The sequence below is a fragment of the Hyperoodon ampullatus genome, assembly GCF_949752795.1.
Source record: "Hyperoodon ampullatus genome assembly, chromosome: 4".
NCBI classification, from domain to species: domain Eukaryota; kingdom Metazoa; phylum Chordata; class Mammalia; order Artiodactyla; family Ziphiidae; genus Hyperoodon; species Hyperoodon ampullatus.
The window spans coordinates 29,360,625-29,378,723 of NC_136917.1; the positions used below are offsets into that span (position 1 = coordinate 29,360,625).

The 18,099-nt window shown below is 57.6% G+C and overlaps 1 protein-coding gene and 1 pseudogene across 2 annotated transcripts; one reads left to right on the top strand and one right to left on the bottom strand.

Moving 5' to 3' along the window:
• Positions 1-122: 122 nt before the first annotated feature.
• Positions 123-2,287, bottom strand: LOC307051115 (proline-rich protein 22-like; annotated as a pseudogene). Its single transcript has 3 exons — positions 1,926-2,287; positions 1,772-1,834; positions 123-1,333 (listed from the first exon to the last, which is right to left on the bottom strand). The product of its transcript is annotated as a proline-rich protein 22-like (transcript).
• Positions 2,288-4,159: 1,872 nt separating this feature from the next.
• On the top strand, positions 4,160-17,721 carry LOC307051116 (cation channel sperm-associated auxiliary subunit delta-like; the record flags this gene model as incomplete). Its single annotated transcript, XM_079701465.1, is given in 11 exon segments — positions 4,160-4,255; positions 5,059-5,148; positions 5,881-5,939; positions 7,013-7,091; positions 7,551-7,603; positions 10,358-10,432; positions 11,798-11,926; positions 13,189-13,266; positions 13,268-13,370; positions 16,029-16,186; positions 17,484-17,721. Coding segments are annotated over 11 exon segments (1,158 nt in total).
• Positions 17,722-18,099: the final 378 nt, after the last annotated feature.

The following is an 18,099-nucleotide window of genomic DNA, read 5'->3' on the forward strand; positions in this document are numbered from 1 at the left end:
GAAATCCTTGCAGTGCACGAGTCCGGGCAGTGTCTCCCCACCTCCCAGCAGCACCCCCATCCCTGCCGGGTGACTTGGATTTTCTGGGGCTAGGAGACGAGGGATTGTCCCGAACCCCAAGTCTAGGGCTCCCCGACTCTACTCTGGAAGCCCGGCACCCGGAAGGCGCCGGGGTCCCGAGGGGCCTCGCCACATGGCCCTGGGCCCGCTGGACGACAGGGAGGGCGAGGAGACAGCCCACGGCCCCTGAATGCCACTGACCGGACACTGCGCAAACAGCTCAAATTCGCTTTAATGGGGGCGGCTCCCAGGTCCTGCCTGGGCCCCAAGGGTCTGGCGCTGGTGGGGACCGCAGTCTGCTTGCCCTTGCTGCCCTGCCTCCCCTTCCTGGCAGTCGGGTTGCCGGCCTTCCTCTTGCCCGAGGGCTTGGCGGTGGGGGGCCCCCCCGGGCGGGGCGGCGGCTCCTAGTCCAGCACCATGAAGTTGTAAAAGTAGTCCATGTCGGACACGGTATCTAGGACCTCGGGCACGCTGTAGTCCGAGGACTGCAGCTCGTCGGGCAGGTGCAGCGAGCGGATGTCGCTGGACGAGTCGTCCTTGCTGCCCCCGCTGTCGGGCAGGGCGGGCCCAGGGGGCTTGCACGGGGCCCCAGCGGGCTCAGCGCCACCCGGCAGGCAGTCAAAGAGCTTCCTCGTGTCCTCGAGCATCACCTTCTTGGGCGTCGTGAAGGCCCTGGCCACCTCAGGGGTCCTGGCCTCGCCTGCCCCCAGCGGGACCGCCTTGGGCTTGGTGGGGCCCGGCGGGTACAGCGGGCCGGGCCCGGCGCCGGGGGGCGGCTCCTTGAAGGCGAAGGTCAAGGGCTCGCCGGGCCCATCCAGCCAGCTCAGGCGGCCCTTGAGAGGTCCATAGGCGCCAGGGGGCAGCGTGGCCTCGGCGGGCAGCGTGGTGAGCAGCAGGGGCAACTTGCTCTCCTTGGGGGGCAGCGGGGGCGCCAGGCCTTGCTTGATCAAGGTGGGGGGCAGCTCCGCGAAGGCCGGGGACCCTCTGTCCCCTACGAAGCCCAGGGCCTCGGCCCCGGGTCCCTTGGACTGGAAGCAGGGCATGCGGTACCAGGGCCCCGCGGGGGGCGGCTGGTAGTGGCGGAACAGTGGGGGCAGCGGGGGCGGCACCGGGGCCCTGAAGCAGTGCTGTGCCTCCGGGAAGTAGGTGCCTGGCGAGGCGGGGCCCCCAGCCGCCAGCTTGTACAGGGACGACTGGCCAAAGTCGGTGGCGGCCCACTCGATTCGGTAGACGCGGGGGTCAAAGAAGCAGCCGCAGGGCGCCATCTGCAAACCTGTGGCCAGGGAGGGAGGCCCTGAGAGGGGCAGTTCTGGGACCCGCCTGGGGTGGACGGGGTCCAAACTGTGGGGCACGTCTGGGGCATGGAGAACACGGACCAATTTTGGGGTCCATTTGGGGAACAGGGACATAGGCTTTGCCTTTGGGGCCCTCTCTAGAGGTCAGGGGCCCCAGGCCTTGCTTTGGGGGCCCATCTGGGGGGCTGGGGACACCGGCCTGCCTTTGGGAGACCTGTTTGGGGAACAAGAAACATAGGCTTTGCCTTCAGGGCCCCATCTAGGGGATGAGGGACACAGACCTTGGTCCAGGGGTCTCTTTGGGGGACAGGGATTCGGGCCTTGCCTTCGGAGGAGGGAGCCATCTAGGGTCAAGGGTGGGAGCAAGATGCCCCTGCCCACTCCCCGGTCATCAAAGGTTGGTGGGAGGCCGGTACCTGCTGGAGGAGCTGGAAACACCTCTTTCTCCAGGTTTGGGGGGTGATAGACGTTGGAGGAACCTGTGGACAAAAACAGGCAGCTGGGTGGGGTCCTGAGGCTGGCGGGCAGAGCCCTGGTCCCTGCCCCGATGGGTGCCCCCCACCCTCGTACCCGCAGTGGGAAGAGGCTCTGTGCAGGCGGAAGCAGGCTGGCTGCCGGGCCCTTTGGTGGCGTCCAGGCTCCAGGGACTGAAGCCTTCTTGGGGAGCGGCGGGTGCGTAGAAGGGTTTGGGGTGCTGCATGGGGAGGCGGGGGCCTGGCCAGGCAGGCCAGGAGGGCAGCAGTTGGGAGCACAGGCAGCCCACTCAGAGAGGAGGCTCACTGTCCTGTGTAGTTCTGTTTCTACGGTTACTCCAGGCACAGGCTGTGGCCCGCCCACTGGTCAGGGTTCCGAGTAAGGGGTGGGGGAGGGGCGGGGCAGGCAGGGGCAGATGGGAAACCAAGGCAGCCAGAGATGGGCGTCACAGAGAGCATGGTGGACACTGGGCCCGGTCTGCTGCCTTCCGCCTCCCACCTCTGCCAGCAATGCCTGCCTGACAGCTCCAAGGCCCCTTCCTTCAGGCAGCCCGCCCTGATCCACACCCACACAGGCCAAGGCCCCATCTCATGAGCTATGGTGGCTTGTTTGTGGTCAAGGCCTTTGGGCACCAGCAGTGGCCAGTATGGGGCTGGTGAATGAGTGAGGAAGGAGGGAGCTGCGGGGATGGGGATGGTGGGGGAAAGCTGGGGTGGGGTGGGGGGGTGGGGCAGCATGAGACAGCCTCAGGGTCACAAAAGGGCCTGGGTTTTAAAAGAATAAAATTTATTGCCTTCTCATTCCTTGGGGAGCCCGCTGGGCGCTCAGACACCCCCGCCCGCCCCTGCAGCTACTTGTAGGCGTTGGCCTTGTGCTTGGGCAGGAAGACGACATTGGGCGGCACCGGTCCCAGCAGCATCTCGCTGTGAGGAGGGCGGGAGCAGGGTCAGGCCTGGGGCGGGGTGGCCCCCGGCCCAGCTGGCCCCACACCCACTGGCTCCCTGGTGCACTATCTCCCAGGGCCTCGGCGGTTCCCGGGCACCTGATGCGGATCCAGTCGGCCGCCTTCTGGCTGGCCATGAGCGTCTCCAGGTAGTCGCGGCCCAGGTAGTAGGGCGGCCGCTCGTTGATCCTCTGCGGGAGCCGCTCCAGCAGGCCAACGGGCACGTACCTACAGACGGGGTGGGGGCGGCGGGGACGGGGTTGGGCCGGGCCTCCCCAAGACACCCCGCCCCGCCACCCCAATCCCACCTGCACAGGAAGGAGAGCCACTCAAGGAGGAAGCGGCGTGTCTTCTCCACGCCCTGCGTGTCCGAGCCCCAGCGCTCCAGGCCGTAGTGTGCGAAGTCCCGCAGGATGTCCAGGCGCTCAGACGACGAGATGTCCCAATGCCGCTGCTCCTTGATCTCCGTGAACAGCCACGGCTTGAGCAGGGCGCCGCTGCAGGCGGGCGGTGGTCAGCAGGCCGGTGGCGGAACCCCAGCCCCCAAACCCATGGTCCCCAACCTCCCGGCCATGCTCACACAACCTGCAAAGCCCAAGAGTTCCAAGCCACAACCCTGAGCCCACAGCTACAGAAAGTTCCAGTACCCTTCACCCCGGCCCCATAAGCAGCCACCTCTGACATCTCCCTGCCCGGGGAATAACAGAGCAGGGGGCGGGCTGGCGGGCTGGGGGGCACCGGCGTTGGGCACAAACTCAGACGCGCCCTCACCTTCCCCGAGCTGCAGGCTGGGCGCTCAGGGGTAGCCCTGGCTGGTTCTTTGTATCCCCGCCCCGGGCACACTTACCGGGCGATCATGATCCCAGCGACGCCAGTCTGCATGGCGCGGTTGGCGTCCTCGTACGACAAGATGTCCCCGTTTCCTGAAGGACAGAGACTGGGGCCTCAGGGAGCTGTGTGCAGGCGGGGATGCCGGGGCTTCGGGAGTTCTCCTCAGCCCAGCAGCATTCCCCATCGGGGCACGAGGGGGCCCAGGTGAGGAGTGGGCCCCGGTGCGTGGCCTCTGGTGGCAGGGGACCCACCGAAAAGGGGCATGGGGCTGGCTGCTGTCACGCACCGCTCGATGTAGTGCCAGTCGGCCAGCTTGGTGTAGCGCTGCTCCCGAGAGCGGCCCTGGAGCTGGAGGAGAGGCAGCCAGGTAGGGAGGGAGGGAGGGGCAGGGGGCGGAGAATCAGACAGAGACAGAGAGAGAGAAAGACCCAGAGAGCCCGGGAGAGACAGACTGAGAGAGACAGACAGACACACAGACAGACAGGTGGAGACAGAGATGGAGGGAGAGCCAAAGACCAGGAGGGAGGAGCAGGAAGGGAGGAATGGTTAGAAAGGGATGTGCCTCGGGGGTCCCAACACCCGCTGCGCCCCGAGTGAGTTGGAGTTGACGGCCCTCATGATACCCCGGCCCAACACATCACCAATCCCACTAGTAAGCATGCTTTATCTGTTTGACAAGTGTTTCTGATACCTGGCATCCCTAGCATCCCTGGCCTCACATCCTGTGCCCACAATTCCCAGGCTCTGGAAATTCCCTGGCATCCTCCCGGAAGACACACTCACTCAGGAAGCCCCCTAGAAACTCCTCTTCCTCCTCATCAGTGTCCACATGCCTGGCCGTGGCTGTCCATCTGCCAGCCCAGCCTCCTCTCCCACCACCTCTGTGCCGGCTCTCCACCCTTCTTCGGAGCTGCCCCAGAACCTTTCCAAAAATGCCTTTTCCTCCCTCTCAGCTCAGCCAGCGCCGGCTTCCCTCCTGGAAACCCACGTGTCCAAGCCTGGACTCTTGGGTGCAAACAATGAAGCTGAAAACGGGGGTGGGCGGGGTGGGCCAGTGTAAGGATTCAAGGGGATGTCTAGCCAGCTGGGACCAGGGCCCGCGAGGGGGCGCCAGGCTGGCTCTGGCTCTTGCCTTGTGCCCTCTCATCACCCCCCCTTCCCCCACCCCTGCAGGACGGGCCCCTCCGCACACCAGGGACAGTTCTGCGTCTTGCAGGCTGCAACCCCAGGCTGTCTGCACAACGGGACTCAGAGCCACAGTTAGGGGGTGTGGATGACACGGGGGGCCGTGGGGGGGCGAGTGCATTTGGGGACGGAGCCGGCAGCTGCGTTTGCAGAGCAAGCTGGGTCTTCAGTTTGAAGGGGGACCGGGGTCACCTGTGGGTGCGCCCCCAGCTGCTCCCCGCCGCGCCTGCTGGCGCCTTACAGAGCGTGCGTCTCCCATCCCGCCCCCAGGTGATGGTGAGCAACCCCCATTCCCTGGGGCTGCAGGCTGTCATCTACGAGGACGGCTACACCTACGAGGGGAACACCAAGCACAGACTGGTGAGCTCGCCCCTCCCCGTCCCCTCCCCCCCCCCCAAACCCACGGGAGAGGGGCTCGGCCTTAACCGACTGGGCCAGCCAGGTCCAGCCGCCTCAGGGTGTCCCTCGTCGGACCTCCTTCCTGCTTCCCTTCCTTACACACACCCAGATAAGGTGCTGTGGAATGTTGAGGGGACACAGCCCCCGCCCCTCCCCCACCCCAGGCAGGCCGCAGTCCCCCAGAGAGTGAGGGCAGCAGGTGTCACACAGAAGGGTCAAGGAGGATGTGGCGGGGAGCCTGACCCACCCGGGGAGGGCGTGAGACCTGAGTTAGCTGGGTAAACCCAGGCATCAGGAGACAAGCCGGGGCCACCGGGAGGGTCTTGGCCAAATATGGGTCTGGGGGATCCATAGGGCAGAGCCAGGCCTCACAGTCACACCAGGGAGTTGGGACTTGACCCCAGACCACAACAGACTCTTTGGATCAGACCATGTCACATCACAGCTAAGTAGGAGGGGAAACTAAGTCACGCCCCACTGTGGGTCCCCGGGACAAAGGCAGGGAGCTTGGGGGTCATTCCCATGAGCTTCCAGAAGCCTTTCACGGGCTTAGAACCAGAGGCAGGCTGGATGGCTCCCAGGTTCCTCCTCCCAACACCCCCATCCTGCCCTCCGTCTCTCCTGAACCCTGATTGCGGGACCACCCTGGGCTGTTCCACTCTTGTAGTTGCATTTTCTCTTTTGCTTCTGCAGAACATTTCACTGAGGCAGCAGCAGCACTGGGTCAGGGCTGACCCCAACTTCACCTCCAGGTATGTCATCACCCGGATGGTAGTGCTGGGTGGCCCCAGGGTGTCCCCTTAGCAGGAGCCAAGGAATCAGGGCCGACATCCAGACTCCCCCCACTCCAAGGACAGTAAGGCGAGAACCATTAAACTCTTACAGAGAGACAAATACCATATGATATCACTTATTTGTGGAATCTAAACTGTGACACGAATGGACTTATTTATGAAATAGAAACAGACTCAGATATAGAGAACAGACTTGTGGTTGCAAAGGGGAAGGGGGAGGTGGGGGAGGGATGCGTTGGGAGTTTGGGGTTAGCAGGTGCAAACTATTATATATAGGAGAGGTAAACAACAAGGCCCTGCTGTATAGCACAAGAACTAGATTCAATATCCTGTGATAAACCATAATGGAAAAGAATCTGAAAAAGAATATACATACAGGGCTTCCCTGGTGGTGCAGTGGTTAAGAATACGCCTGCCAATGCAGGGGACACGGGTTCAAGCCCTGGTCTGGGAGGATCCCACATGCCGTGGAGCAACAAGGCCCGTGTGCCACAACTACTGAGCCTGCGCGTCTGGAGCCTGTACTCCGCAACAAGAGAGGCCGCGACAGTGAGAGGCCCGCGCACCGCGACGAAAGTGGCCCCCGCTTGCCACAACTAGAGAAAGCCCTCGCACGGAAACGAAGACCCAACACAGCCAAAAATAAAAATAAATCGAAAAATTAAAAAATTTTTAAAAAAGAACAATGAGAAAACATTGTATGCAGCTAGGTGGTAATAAAACGGGCTCAGATGCTCTTTTCAATAAGTAATTCTATATAAATTAACAAAACTGACTCAAAAAGAGGAAGAAACTAGAGGGAGGGTGGTGCCACCATGCGTGAGCAGATGTTCTTGGTCAATATTCTGGACAGACTGGATGAACAGATGAATGAATGAATGGAGAAATGGATGGATGGATGGATGGATGGATGGATGGATGGATGGATGGGTGGATGGATGGATGGAAGGATGGGTGGATGCATAGATAAATGAATGAGTGGGTTGTTGATGCTTTTTACTGCAATAACACACACTCCCATTGCCTTGCAGCATAAAGAGACCCACAATATCAACCATCACTCTGGACATAGCCAACAAAGAAATTTCATGCTTGGACCTTAAGCCACTGTTATGACCAAAACTTTTGCTGTCCCATACTCTTTGTCCTTAGTGTTAAGACTGATGACAGCAGGCCTTGGCTGGCTTGTCCCCTAGTGGCTGGCCAAGCTCACACTCAGGATCTGGAAACGGAGGTGATTCTGCCCTGGTTGCCAAGGTCGCTGCCCCTTCCCCATCGTCTTCCCCCAGGGTTGTGCCTCAGGACACACCAACCTCGGAGCAGGTGTACTAGCTGGGGGTTATCAGACGGCGGGACCTTAGCGGTGCCCCACAGATCAGGCAGCTTCTTAGGACTTGACTCTGTGAGTCCCAGGCACCTGGACACCGCATTGCGACCCAGGCGCAGGGTTTCTGGTCCCGGCTGCGTCAAGTGCGCCCCCTCGTGGGCTTTCATGGTGCTCTCGCTGACCGGAGTCAGCGTCCACATCCCCGCCTTGGCTCTCCCCGCCACATCCCCCCGCCGCTGCAGACAGCCCGCATTTCAGTCGGTTGTGACCTGGAGAAGAAGATCGTCATTCAGAAGTGAGTATGTCGATATGGGGTGGAGAGTGGAGAAGTGAGAGGTGGCGAGGTGGGGAGTGGGGACTGGATGAGATGGTCACCATTGCTTCACAACTGCTAAAGTCGGGTGACACTACTCTGTCTGCTTTTGCATACGTTTAACATTTCCATAACGAATAGCTCAATAATTAATCCTAACAGATTAAGTTAGAGTCTACAGTGGGTGGCTGCCCTCTCCCACCACCCCCCACCGACTTGGTGAAATTTACATGTTCTCCCTGCTCCCTCATCCTTTGCTCATTCCCTTTCTCCCTTTTAGTCCCTGAGTTCCTCATTTTGATGAAAATTGCTCAGAGAGGGCTTCCCTGGTGGTGCAGTGGTTAGGAATCCGCCTGCCAATGCAGGGGACACAGGTTCAAGCCCTGGTCCGGGAAGATCCCACATGCCGCGGAGCAACTCAGCCCATGCGCCATAACTACTGAGCCTGCGCTCTAGAGCCTGCAAGCCACAACTACGGAGCCCGCCTGCCACAACTACTGAGCCCACGTGCCTCGAACCTGTGCCCCGCAACAAGAGAAGCCACCGCAGTGAGAAGCCCACGCTCCGCAAGGAAGAGCAGCCCCCGCTCGCCGCAACTAGAGAAAGCCCGTGCACAGCAACGAAGATCCAATGTAGCCAAAAATGAATAAATGAAGTAAATAAATTTATAAAACTGCTCAGAGATTTTGGGTTTAATCGCCTGCTGAAAATCTGAGGAACTTTGCCTCCAGGATCCATAGTTACTGCAAAGAACGCAGCCATGAGAGACCAAGAAAAAGAAAGGAAGAACCCCTGAAGACTGGCCAAACTGCCCTACGTTTTCCCCTTCGGGCGGTGGGGTGCCAGCAAATGAGCGACAGCCAGTTCTGGGGGAGGCCCAGATTTGTGGCATTTGCCAATTCCCGTGGTGTAAATGCTCCCATGGAGCCTACAGATCACTACCAAAGTGAGTCTCTACTGGCTCATGAAACTCCTGAGGATATAACAGCTGTCTCTCGGAGCTAGTAAGAGCCAGCCTCAGCGCTCCACTGCATGGGGCAATAATAAAGTCAAGTGACGGTTTTACCAGATTTTCCCCCCAAAAGGGAAACGCTTTATTGAGTCAATAAATGATGTTAGCAGTATTTAGAACATATGTGCAGGAAAGTCTTTAAAACAATCTTTTCAAAGCTGCTGCCATGGGCTTCCCTGGTGGCGCAGTGGTTGAGAGTCCGCCTGCCAATGCAGGGGACACAGGTTCATGCCCCGGTCCGGGAAGATCCCACATGCCGTGGAGCGGCTGGGCGCGTGAGCCATGGCTGCTGAGCCTTTGAGTCCGGAGCCTGTGCTCCACAACGGGAGACGCCACAGCAGTGAGAGGCCTGCGTAACGCAAAGAAAAAAAAAAAAAAAAAAAAAAAAGCTGCTGCCATAAAGAGAGTGGGAAAGGTATTTGCCACACGTGTAACTAAAAAGGGACTTGTATCCAGAATTTATAAAGAATTCCTACGAATCAGAAAAAAAAAAGTATAGAAAAAAATGGGCAAAAGGCTTGAGCAGGCACTCCCAAAAAAGGGGGGGAAAAGGCTGATAAACACAAAAAGGTGTTGAAAAAGTGGTCCATTTCATAGGAAAATGAAAATGAACGCTACGATAGAGACCGATACTCGGCACGAGCATGGCAGAATTGACAAAGCCTGCAAAGTAGTACTATAAGGATGGGAACCCCTCTGGCAGCCTCAGGAACCCCCAGACATTGCCGGTGGGCGTGTACATTTTTCGGCTGCTTTGGAAAGCACTTCTTTCCACCAGCAATTCCACTCATGCACATCTGCACTGATCTAGGTTCCAGAATGTTCTCAGCAGCATTACTCTGAATAGCTCCAAGCTGGAAGCAGGCCAACTGAAATGTCCATCGACAGAAGGATGGGTAAACCAAGTGCAGGGTTTTGGTACAACAGAATGTCACAGCAGGGAAAACGAACGGGGCAGAAGTGCCTGGATGGATCGTACAAACGTGGGCATGGAATCAAAAGAATACACAGCATGATTCTAGTCTTAAAAAAAAAAAAATCCAAAATCAGGGGAACTCCCTGGCAGTCCAGTGGTTAGGACTCTGCACTGCCACTGCAAGGGGCACAGGTTCCATCCCTGGTTGGGGAACTAAGATCCCACAAGCTGGGTGGCACAGAAAAAAAAAATCCAAAATCGGGCAAAAATAAACTACAGTCAGCCCTTGTATCTGCAGGTTCTGCATCCCCGGATTCAACCAGCCAAGGGTGGATCGTGTTTAAGTTCGTGGCTGGTTGAATCTGTGGCTGTGGACCCCGAGGATACAGAGGCCCCACTATGGGACTTGAGCATCCTCGGATTTTGTTATCTACGGCAGATCCTGGACCAATCCCCTGCAGATACCAAGGGAGGACTGCATGTTGCTTAAGAATACATGCACAGATGGTAACAGTACAAAGAAAAACAGGGAAAGGATTGTCTCAAAAGTCAGGACACCCAGCTCCCACATCTCCACGTGTAACATCATTCTCCAATACAAGGAATTAGGGCTCCTTGGCGAAATGGCTGATTCTAGGCCAGGCAGGGAAGATTCAAGATGAGCCTGGAGCATCTTGGAGAACCAGAAAGTAAGAAAGGGCTCAAAATTCAACCAATGGGGAGATAACATATGTCAAAGGGAACAATTCACAATTCTTTGGTCCCGCATGGGTTCGGGCAGCTTCTCACTATCTTTTGTTGCTCGCAGTGAAATCTCAGCCTGTTACAATGGCGTCCTCGACCCCGTGGCCCTTCAGGACAACTATAGCTACGTCATTGAGAGGTGAGCCCCCCCACACACACACACATGTCCATTAGGTATGCATGAGCCAAAGGCGAATCAAGAATCATTATTTAAATTTTTATTTATGTATTTGGCCGCACGGCGCCAGCATGAGGAATCTTAGTTCCCCCACCAGGGACTGAAACCCCCTGCAGTGGAAGCTCAGAGTCTTAACCACTGGACCTCCAGGGAAGTCCCAAGAATCATTTTTAAACCGTAATGGAAAAGAAAACAATTTTTTTTTTGAAGAAAGGAAAAAAAGGATCATTTTAAAATTGATACCGTGCCAATTGATATCCAGCCCACAAGGAATCCGAGGGAGCGAGCAGACAGGTAGGGAAGGTGGCTGGGCCTTCGGGGAATCAGTGTGATGTGGCAGGGCCCCTGGCCCAGGTCTGCCCAGGCTCTGCCACCTTCTGGGCCAGCCTTCAGACCCCTCCCCAGCCTGCCACCAGCTCCTGGAGCCAGGTCCCCTCTTCATCCCAGCTAGCGGAGTTGGCCAGACACTGTCCAGCCAAGGCAGGAGGGGGTGGCCGGCCAAGGTGACCCCCTCTGCAGGGCGGCACAGAGAGCCCCTCCCACACTGGTGCACACCACCAACCCCCTGGCATGGGAAGACACTCGTGGGTCTTCTACGACGTGACCCTCCCCCCTCCAACACAAGCCAAGAGTCCGTCCCCCATCCAGACCCACGGCCGAGACGGAAACCGGTGCTGCTGGACTTGCCAACCAGTGAGGCTGCAGCCAGAGCGCCTGGGGGCATGAGAGTGTGTGAGTCAGGGGCTCCAGAGAGAGAGAAGCCACAGGATGTATGTGTGAGACAGAGAGACACAGAGGCACAGAGGCACAGAGAGACAGAGACAGAGTGACAGAGACAGAGATTTATTTTAAGGACTTGGTTCCCGGACTGTAGAGGTCTGGTGAGTGCACAGTCTGATGGGGGAGGCTGGGGGCTGGCAGCTCAGGGAAGAGTTGCAGTTCTAGTTCAAGGCCATCTGCAGGCCGACTTCTTTCTTGCTGGGGGAGGCCCATGTTTGTTCTACTCAGGCCTCCAGCTGCACCCACATTAGGGAGAGCACTGCTTTACTGATTTCAATATTAACCTCTGCCCCAAAGAAGAGCCTCACAGAAACACCCAGAATCTCATCTGAACACAGTCGAGGTGCTGGGGCCCAGCTAAATGGACCCGGAATGTCAACCACCGCAGGGGTCCCAAGGTCATTTCGACCATGACTCTGACTCCCCCGCTCAGACACGCCTCCATGATCGTGACCCCATGTGCAGGGAAGAAGCGGAGCTGTGGGTGGGGGGACGTCCGGGCGCCTGGTGGGAGCTCGCCCGTGTCTGTGTCCTGCTCTCCCACACGGAAGCCTACGACCCCAACTTCCGGGGTCAGAAGGCCACGGAGGACCTGGAGGTGCCTTACCACTATGAGAAGCTGGGCTGCCCCATTCTCGTCTACTACGACACCCCATGGAAGCCGGTGGTGGAGCTGTGAGGACCCACCCCCCAGTCCCCCTCCCCGCCAGCCCCCCGCCGCCCTCACCATCATCACAGGCCCCCAGAGCCCTCTCCACCCCTTTGCTCTGGCCGCATCCTCTCCCTGCCTTTTCCCTCCGTAGCTCTCAGCTCACACGTCCCCTCCCCTTCCCCGTCTTAGCTCGGCGGCCTTAACAAAACACCACAGACTCGGGGGCTTAAACAGCAGACACTGACCTTCTCACAGTCCTAGAGGCCGGAAGTCCAAGTTCAAGGTGTGGGCAGGCTGCTTCCCCCAGGCCTCTCTCCTTGGCCGCAGAGGCTGCCACTTCCCGTGGCATCAGGGCCCACCCTTATGACCTCACTCAACTTTGATTGCCTCGTTAAAGGCCCCACCTCCAAATCCAGTCGCACTGGGTGTTAGGGCTTCACATAGGAATTTGGGGGACACATTTCAGGCCATGCCACTGGCTCTGCCCCCTTCGGTGGATTCTGTCTTCCTTCATTCCGTCCCCATCCCCACGCCGCCCCCGCACACCACTGCACTAAATAGCTGTTGACGGACTGAACGGTGGCAGAAACCACTCACACGTGGCAACACTTAGGTTCATTAGAACGTCACGTGTTAGCTCCTCGTGGCCTCAGTCGCACACCCAGGTGAGACTGTGGGCTGGGCACGCCCCGAACTCAGAGCTGCCACGTGGTGGGGTGCCTGCCGGCCTGGGGTGAGGACCAAGGGAAGGGTCCCATCAGAGGAGGGGTGTAAGCCCCAACCTGGCAGGAGACAAACGTGCATCCAAAAATAAGTTTTGTTTTTCTTTTTTCTGGCCCCCGCGTCTTGTGGGGAACTTAGTTCCCCGTCCCGGGATGGAAGCCGGGTACGCGGCAGTGGAAGCCCAGACCCCTAACCACTGGACCACCAGGGAATTCCCCCCCAAATAAGGATTTAGAACAACCTTAATTCACCGACCTAAATGTATACCTCTGGAATGTTTGCAGGTGTCAAAAAATAAGCAACCCCCAGTCCCTGACCCCGACCTCGTCAGCGTCCTGTCCAAATAAGCAACCCCGACCCCGTCAGCGTCCTGTCCCCACCTGCCACTGCATATCCGCGTTGTCTGTCCCAGAAGTGTCAGCCTGGTGGGGGGAGAGGGTGGCCCTGCCCTGCTCTGCCACCTCCCACCACCCCCAGATGGTCTCAGAACACATCAGGGCCCCCAGCCTCCCCCCCCAACGACGGCCCCCCAGCAGCCTTGCCTGTGTATGGTGTGTCCCAGGTGGAGGGAAGGAAAGTTCCAGGAGGTGGTCGAGGCCGAGTACGTCCTGCTGGAGGTGAACGGGCTGTTCACGTACACACGCCCTGACGGCCGACATGGCCCTCTGCAGTTCCCAGCCGCAGAACTGGACCACCATCGCCAAGACGGCCGGCGACAAAGGGCCCTTCGCCTGGGACCGAGAGGTAGGGCCTGCGTTCTGATTATTCCCAAAACAGGTCGCAGAAGGCGACGACAGGTCAGGCCCACTGTGTGTTGGGGGCCGACTCAGTCTGTTCAGGCTGCTGTAAAGATCACCATGGACCCTGCGGCTTGTAACAACAGCATTGGTTTCTCACGGTTCTGGAGGCTGAGTCCAAGATCAAGGCGCCAGCAGATTTGGTGTCTGGCTCCTGGGTGGTGCCTTCTGTGTCCTCACATGGCAGAAGGAGGAGGGAGCACTCCTGGGTCCCTTTATAAGGGCGCCAATCTCCTTCAGGAGGGCTCCACCCCCAGGACCTAATCAGCTCCCAAAGGCCCCGCCTCCTAATACATCACCTTCTGGGGTAGGTTTCAACATATGAATGGGTGGGGGGCGTGGCAGACATTCAGTCTCTAGATGGGGCGGCAGGGGATGGAAATGTAAGATGCACAAACTCTTTGGGAATCTCTCCCAAGGGAATCGGAGACGATCGGAGGTGTAGGGACGAAGGCGCTCATGGAGCAGACTGCTGATGATGTGCAAACTTCTGGAACCATCCAAATGCCTGTCATTTAAGGGGCTTGATTATATTTACGGTCTGTTCTGCTCAAGGTGAAATTCACATAACCGATAATGAACGATTTTAACGCGTGCAACTCCTACAACTCGGGTATGCGTTTTGTGCATTCGCAATATTACCCAAACACCACCACCCTGACCGTTTCTTTAAAAAGAACGAGCCACACACGGAGCTTTGCTTATTTATTATTTTCTGACTGTGCCGGTGTTTGTATTTGCATTCTTTTTATTAGCCCTCTCGTTCAAAGTGGCATGCATGCATTTAAGAGATTGTCCCATTACTTTTTTTTCCCATCAGCCCTGGTGGCCGATTTTGTAGAACCCTGAGGGCTTTTCTATCAAGACAGAGCCACAGTGCCTGCATGTCCAGCACAGTCATTGGATGGGCTGGCTGTTAAACAGCCACTGAACTGCTAAAACACTAAAAACCATGAGGTGGAGCTAGCTGTGGCAAATAAATGGTCTTTAGGCAAAGCAGCTGTCTCCATTTTATTTCACATAGTTTATATGCAGTCCAGCTTTTCTTCTTTTACTCCCAAAGGATTTTTTTTTTTTTTTTTTTTTTTTTTTTGCGCTATGGACCCAGCTGCTCTGCGGCATGTGGGATCTTCCCGGACCGGGGCACGAACCCATGTCCCCTGCACTGGCAGGCGGACTCTCAACCACTGCACCACCAGGGAAGGCCCCTTCTCTGCATTTTTAAGAGCTCTTTATAGACCCATGAGATTAAGCTTTTATTTGCGATGTAATTTGCTAATAGTTCCCCCAGTTTGCCTCTTTTGTCTTTCGGTTTTTGCTTACTTTGCCATGCAAAATGAGTTCCTTCTATTCTCTTTCTTTATTTTTGGCTGCACCACGGTGCATGCGGGATCTTAGTTCCCCGACCAGGAATCAGCCCCATGCCCCCTGCAGTGGAAGCGTGGATTCTTAACCACTGGACCGCCAGGGAAGTCCCGAGTTCCTTATTTCTCATAACGTTGGACTCACTGCTATTTTTACACTTTTGCTTTGGGAATGTCCATCTCTTCTCTTGTTTACAAGCCTAGCCCCATCCTCCCTTCTGGGTCCACAGGCAAATAGTGCAGAAGATCAGGGTGTAGGCGAGACCCTTAGTATGTGTTTAGCTCAGGGAGCCAGCGTGATGCACCGGTGAAGGGCAAACAGTTGAGTTCAAGGGCATATCCCCCTTTATGTGACACCCCGGGATCTGAAGGCAGGGTGGAGAAGCCACAGCTGCCACCTGGGCACCCACGACTGCTTCCCGAGAAGCCCTGGTGGCTCTGTCTCACTTCCACCGTCAGGTTCCCCAGGTGTGTTAGTCAGCTAGGGCTGTGTAACAAAAGGACCACAAACCAGATGGGTTAAACACCAGAAATTTATCCTCTCCCAGTTCTGGAGGCCAAAAGTCCCAGATCGAGGTGTCGGTAGGGCTGGTTCCTTCTGAGTCCATGAGGGAGAATCTGTCCCAGGCCTCTGGCCTGGTTTCTGGTGATTTGCTGGCCATCTTTGCATTCCTTGGCTTGTAGATGCATCGCCCCAATCGCTTGCTTCATCTTCCCATGGTCTTGTCCCTGTGCGTGTCGTCTCTGGGTCTAAATTTCCCCTTATTCTAAGGACACCAGCCATACTGGATCAGGCCCACTCTAGTGACCTCATGTTCACTTGATTCCCTGTAAAGACCCCATCTCCAAATAAGGTCACCACCTGAGGTCCTGGGGGTTAGGACTCTGACATATGACTTGTGGGAGGGACTCAACTCAGCCCATAACACCAAGAGCACATGCCATCAGCAGCATGTGATTCATACCAAGACTCACAGTTGCAAGGGACCCTGGTGAGCAGAGCTGTTATGCCTGCAGCCCCCAAAGCTGGGGCAGGCACAGGAGAAGGAAGGTGGGAAGAAGGCTCCACAGTCACCAATCGGCTGGCCTGCCCAGCGGGCACTTGGTCCTGGACTCACACCCCTGGGTGCTGGTGGGTGGTGGCACCGGTGGGGCCGTGTGTGCGGCGGTAGCGCCTGTGGGCTGGCACGGTCCTTCCCGGCCCCCGGGGCCAGCAGGCACGTCTCTGTCCTCCTCCCCAGAATTATGTGAGCTGCCACGACCCTAACAACAATGCACCCTTGAGATGGCCCAAAGTCCCGTATCAGATCTTGGGAGGCCCGACAGAGAACAAGGTCGTTTTCGACCAAAGAAACGGCATCTACATCTTCTTCATTTCCATCGTGGATCCATACTACAGGTGAGTCACCCTGTACCAGGGGCCTCTGGGGGAAGAGCTGGCTCTCTGGGGGCAGGTTGCACACATGAGGGGGACCCACTTTTCTCCCTCCTCTAGGATGACATTTGTTCACTTCCTAAATAAATCCTCATTCAAAGGCCATGCTGGGTGCGGGGGAACAGCAATGACCAGCAGCCCTGTCCCCGCCCTCAGGGACCAGAGTCACCCTCATGCCATGTCTAACGGGTGGGGTGCAGGGGCCGGTGTAGACTGGCTCCCAAACACGGATCATTAGATATCCAGGGATTTTGCAAGCCGGTTGGCTTCCCGCTGGCAGCCGGAGTACTGACACCACGGAAAGGAAACTGACACTCATTACAGGCCAGCCCAACCCTGCCCCAGGAGCTGGCTGTTAATACTCGCCACCCACTGTGCTGGTTCAGATCATTAACGTCTCCCACTGGGAGGGGGAACATGGGCGGCATTATTCCCTGCTCCCCCATCACCTATCCCTTCCACACGGACACAAAGTCCACCCCAAAAGCACGGGGAGACCCTGCCTTCCCTAAAGGCCCCAGACCCTGGACCAGCTCTGGGATGCCACTGGCAGAAGGCACCAGGGTGGGGATGCCCAGGGGAGAGAGGCGTCTGCCTGCAAGGCTCATCCCCTGCCCTCCCTGCACCTTGCCTCCAGCAGAGCCCCCAGCGACTTCCCCCCCTTACCTGGGTGTCCTTCCCTCCATCCTGCCATCCCCACCTGCTCGCAGCCACCTGAGGGACGCTTGTGGCCCCGCTCAAGCCCCCCACTCCGCGTCCACTGTGATGAGAGCTTTGTTGGTCTCTTCTGCCCGCCCCCCACACTGAGCCTGGGCATGGAGGCGGGGGGGAATCCCTTGTCTCCAGAGCAGGGGACCACAGGGGTCCTGGGGAAAAATACGATCTCTGCGAAAATATGTAAGATGTTACGGAAAAACCCAAACGAACTTTTTGGCCAACACGATACAGAGACGACCGCAGATTTATAGAGGATAGAAGTTAAGTGGATATAAATGGAACTCAGTGCCCGGCGTCAATGCTCCAGGCCCAGCTCTTGTCCCCGTGAGTTTTAAAACGTTTGCCGGGGGAATTCCCTGGCGGTCCAGTGGTTTGGCTCTGCGCTTTCACTGCCGAGGACCTGGGTTCGATCCTCGGTCGGGGAACTAAGATACTGCAAGCTGAGCAGCGTGGCCAAAAAATAAAAAAAAACCAGTTTGCTGGGGTGAAGGGTGAGGCCCCCAAAGGCGGTGCCCCACGGCCTCTCCCTGCCCGCCCCTCGCAGCTACTGTCACCTGGAGACCACCTTCAGCGTCTACGTCTACGGGGCCTTCCCACTGCCCATCTTCCCGCCTGAGATCACCATCGTCCTGCTCACGGGGGCCACCCTGCTGTCTGTATGGCTGGCCTACATGATCCCCGAGCTGCTGCACACTGAGCAGGGCCTCAGGGTCAAGGGCTTCTGGGTCAGTCTGCGCAGGAGATGCAGGAAGTCTCGTGCGTGTGTCTGGGCCAGGTGCTGAGCACGCCCTGGGGTTGGAGGTGGGGTGGCAGGGAGGGGGCAGAGTTGTCTTGAAATAAAGCGTTTGGTAAGAGAGCCGGCAGCAGTGGGTGTCACTCATGTTTTGTGGGGTTTCTACACCCACCTGCCTCCCTCAACATTCTGGCACCACAGTCCCTTTGAACTACGGCACCTACGTGGGTTGTCAACAGTGAGAAGGTGGGCGGCCCAAGTCCCAGCGAACAGGAGCTTTTGGTGAAACGAGCCGGCACGGGCATGTGGTGAGATCATCAACCGGCAAGTCCCAGAGATGCATCGGACACTTGACGTGTTCTGTTAGAGAAACGTGAGACCCAAGGAAAAGGGCGGGGGCTGCAGAAGACGGGGACGGGGCGTGGGT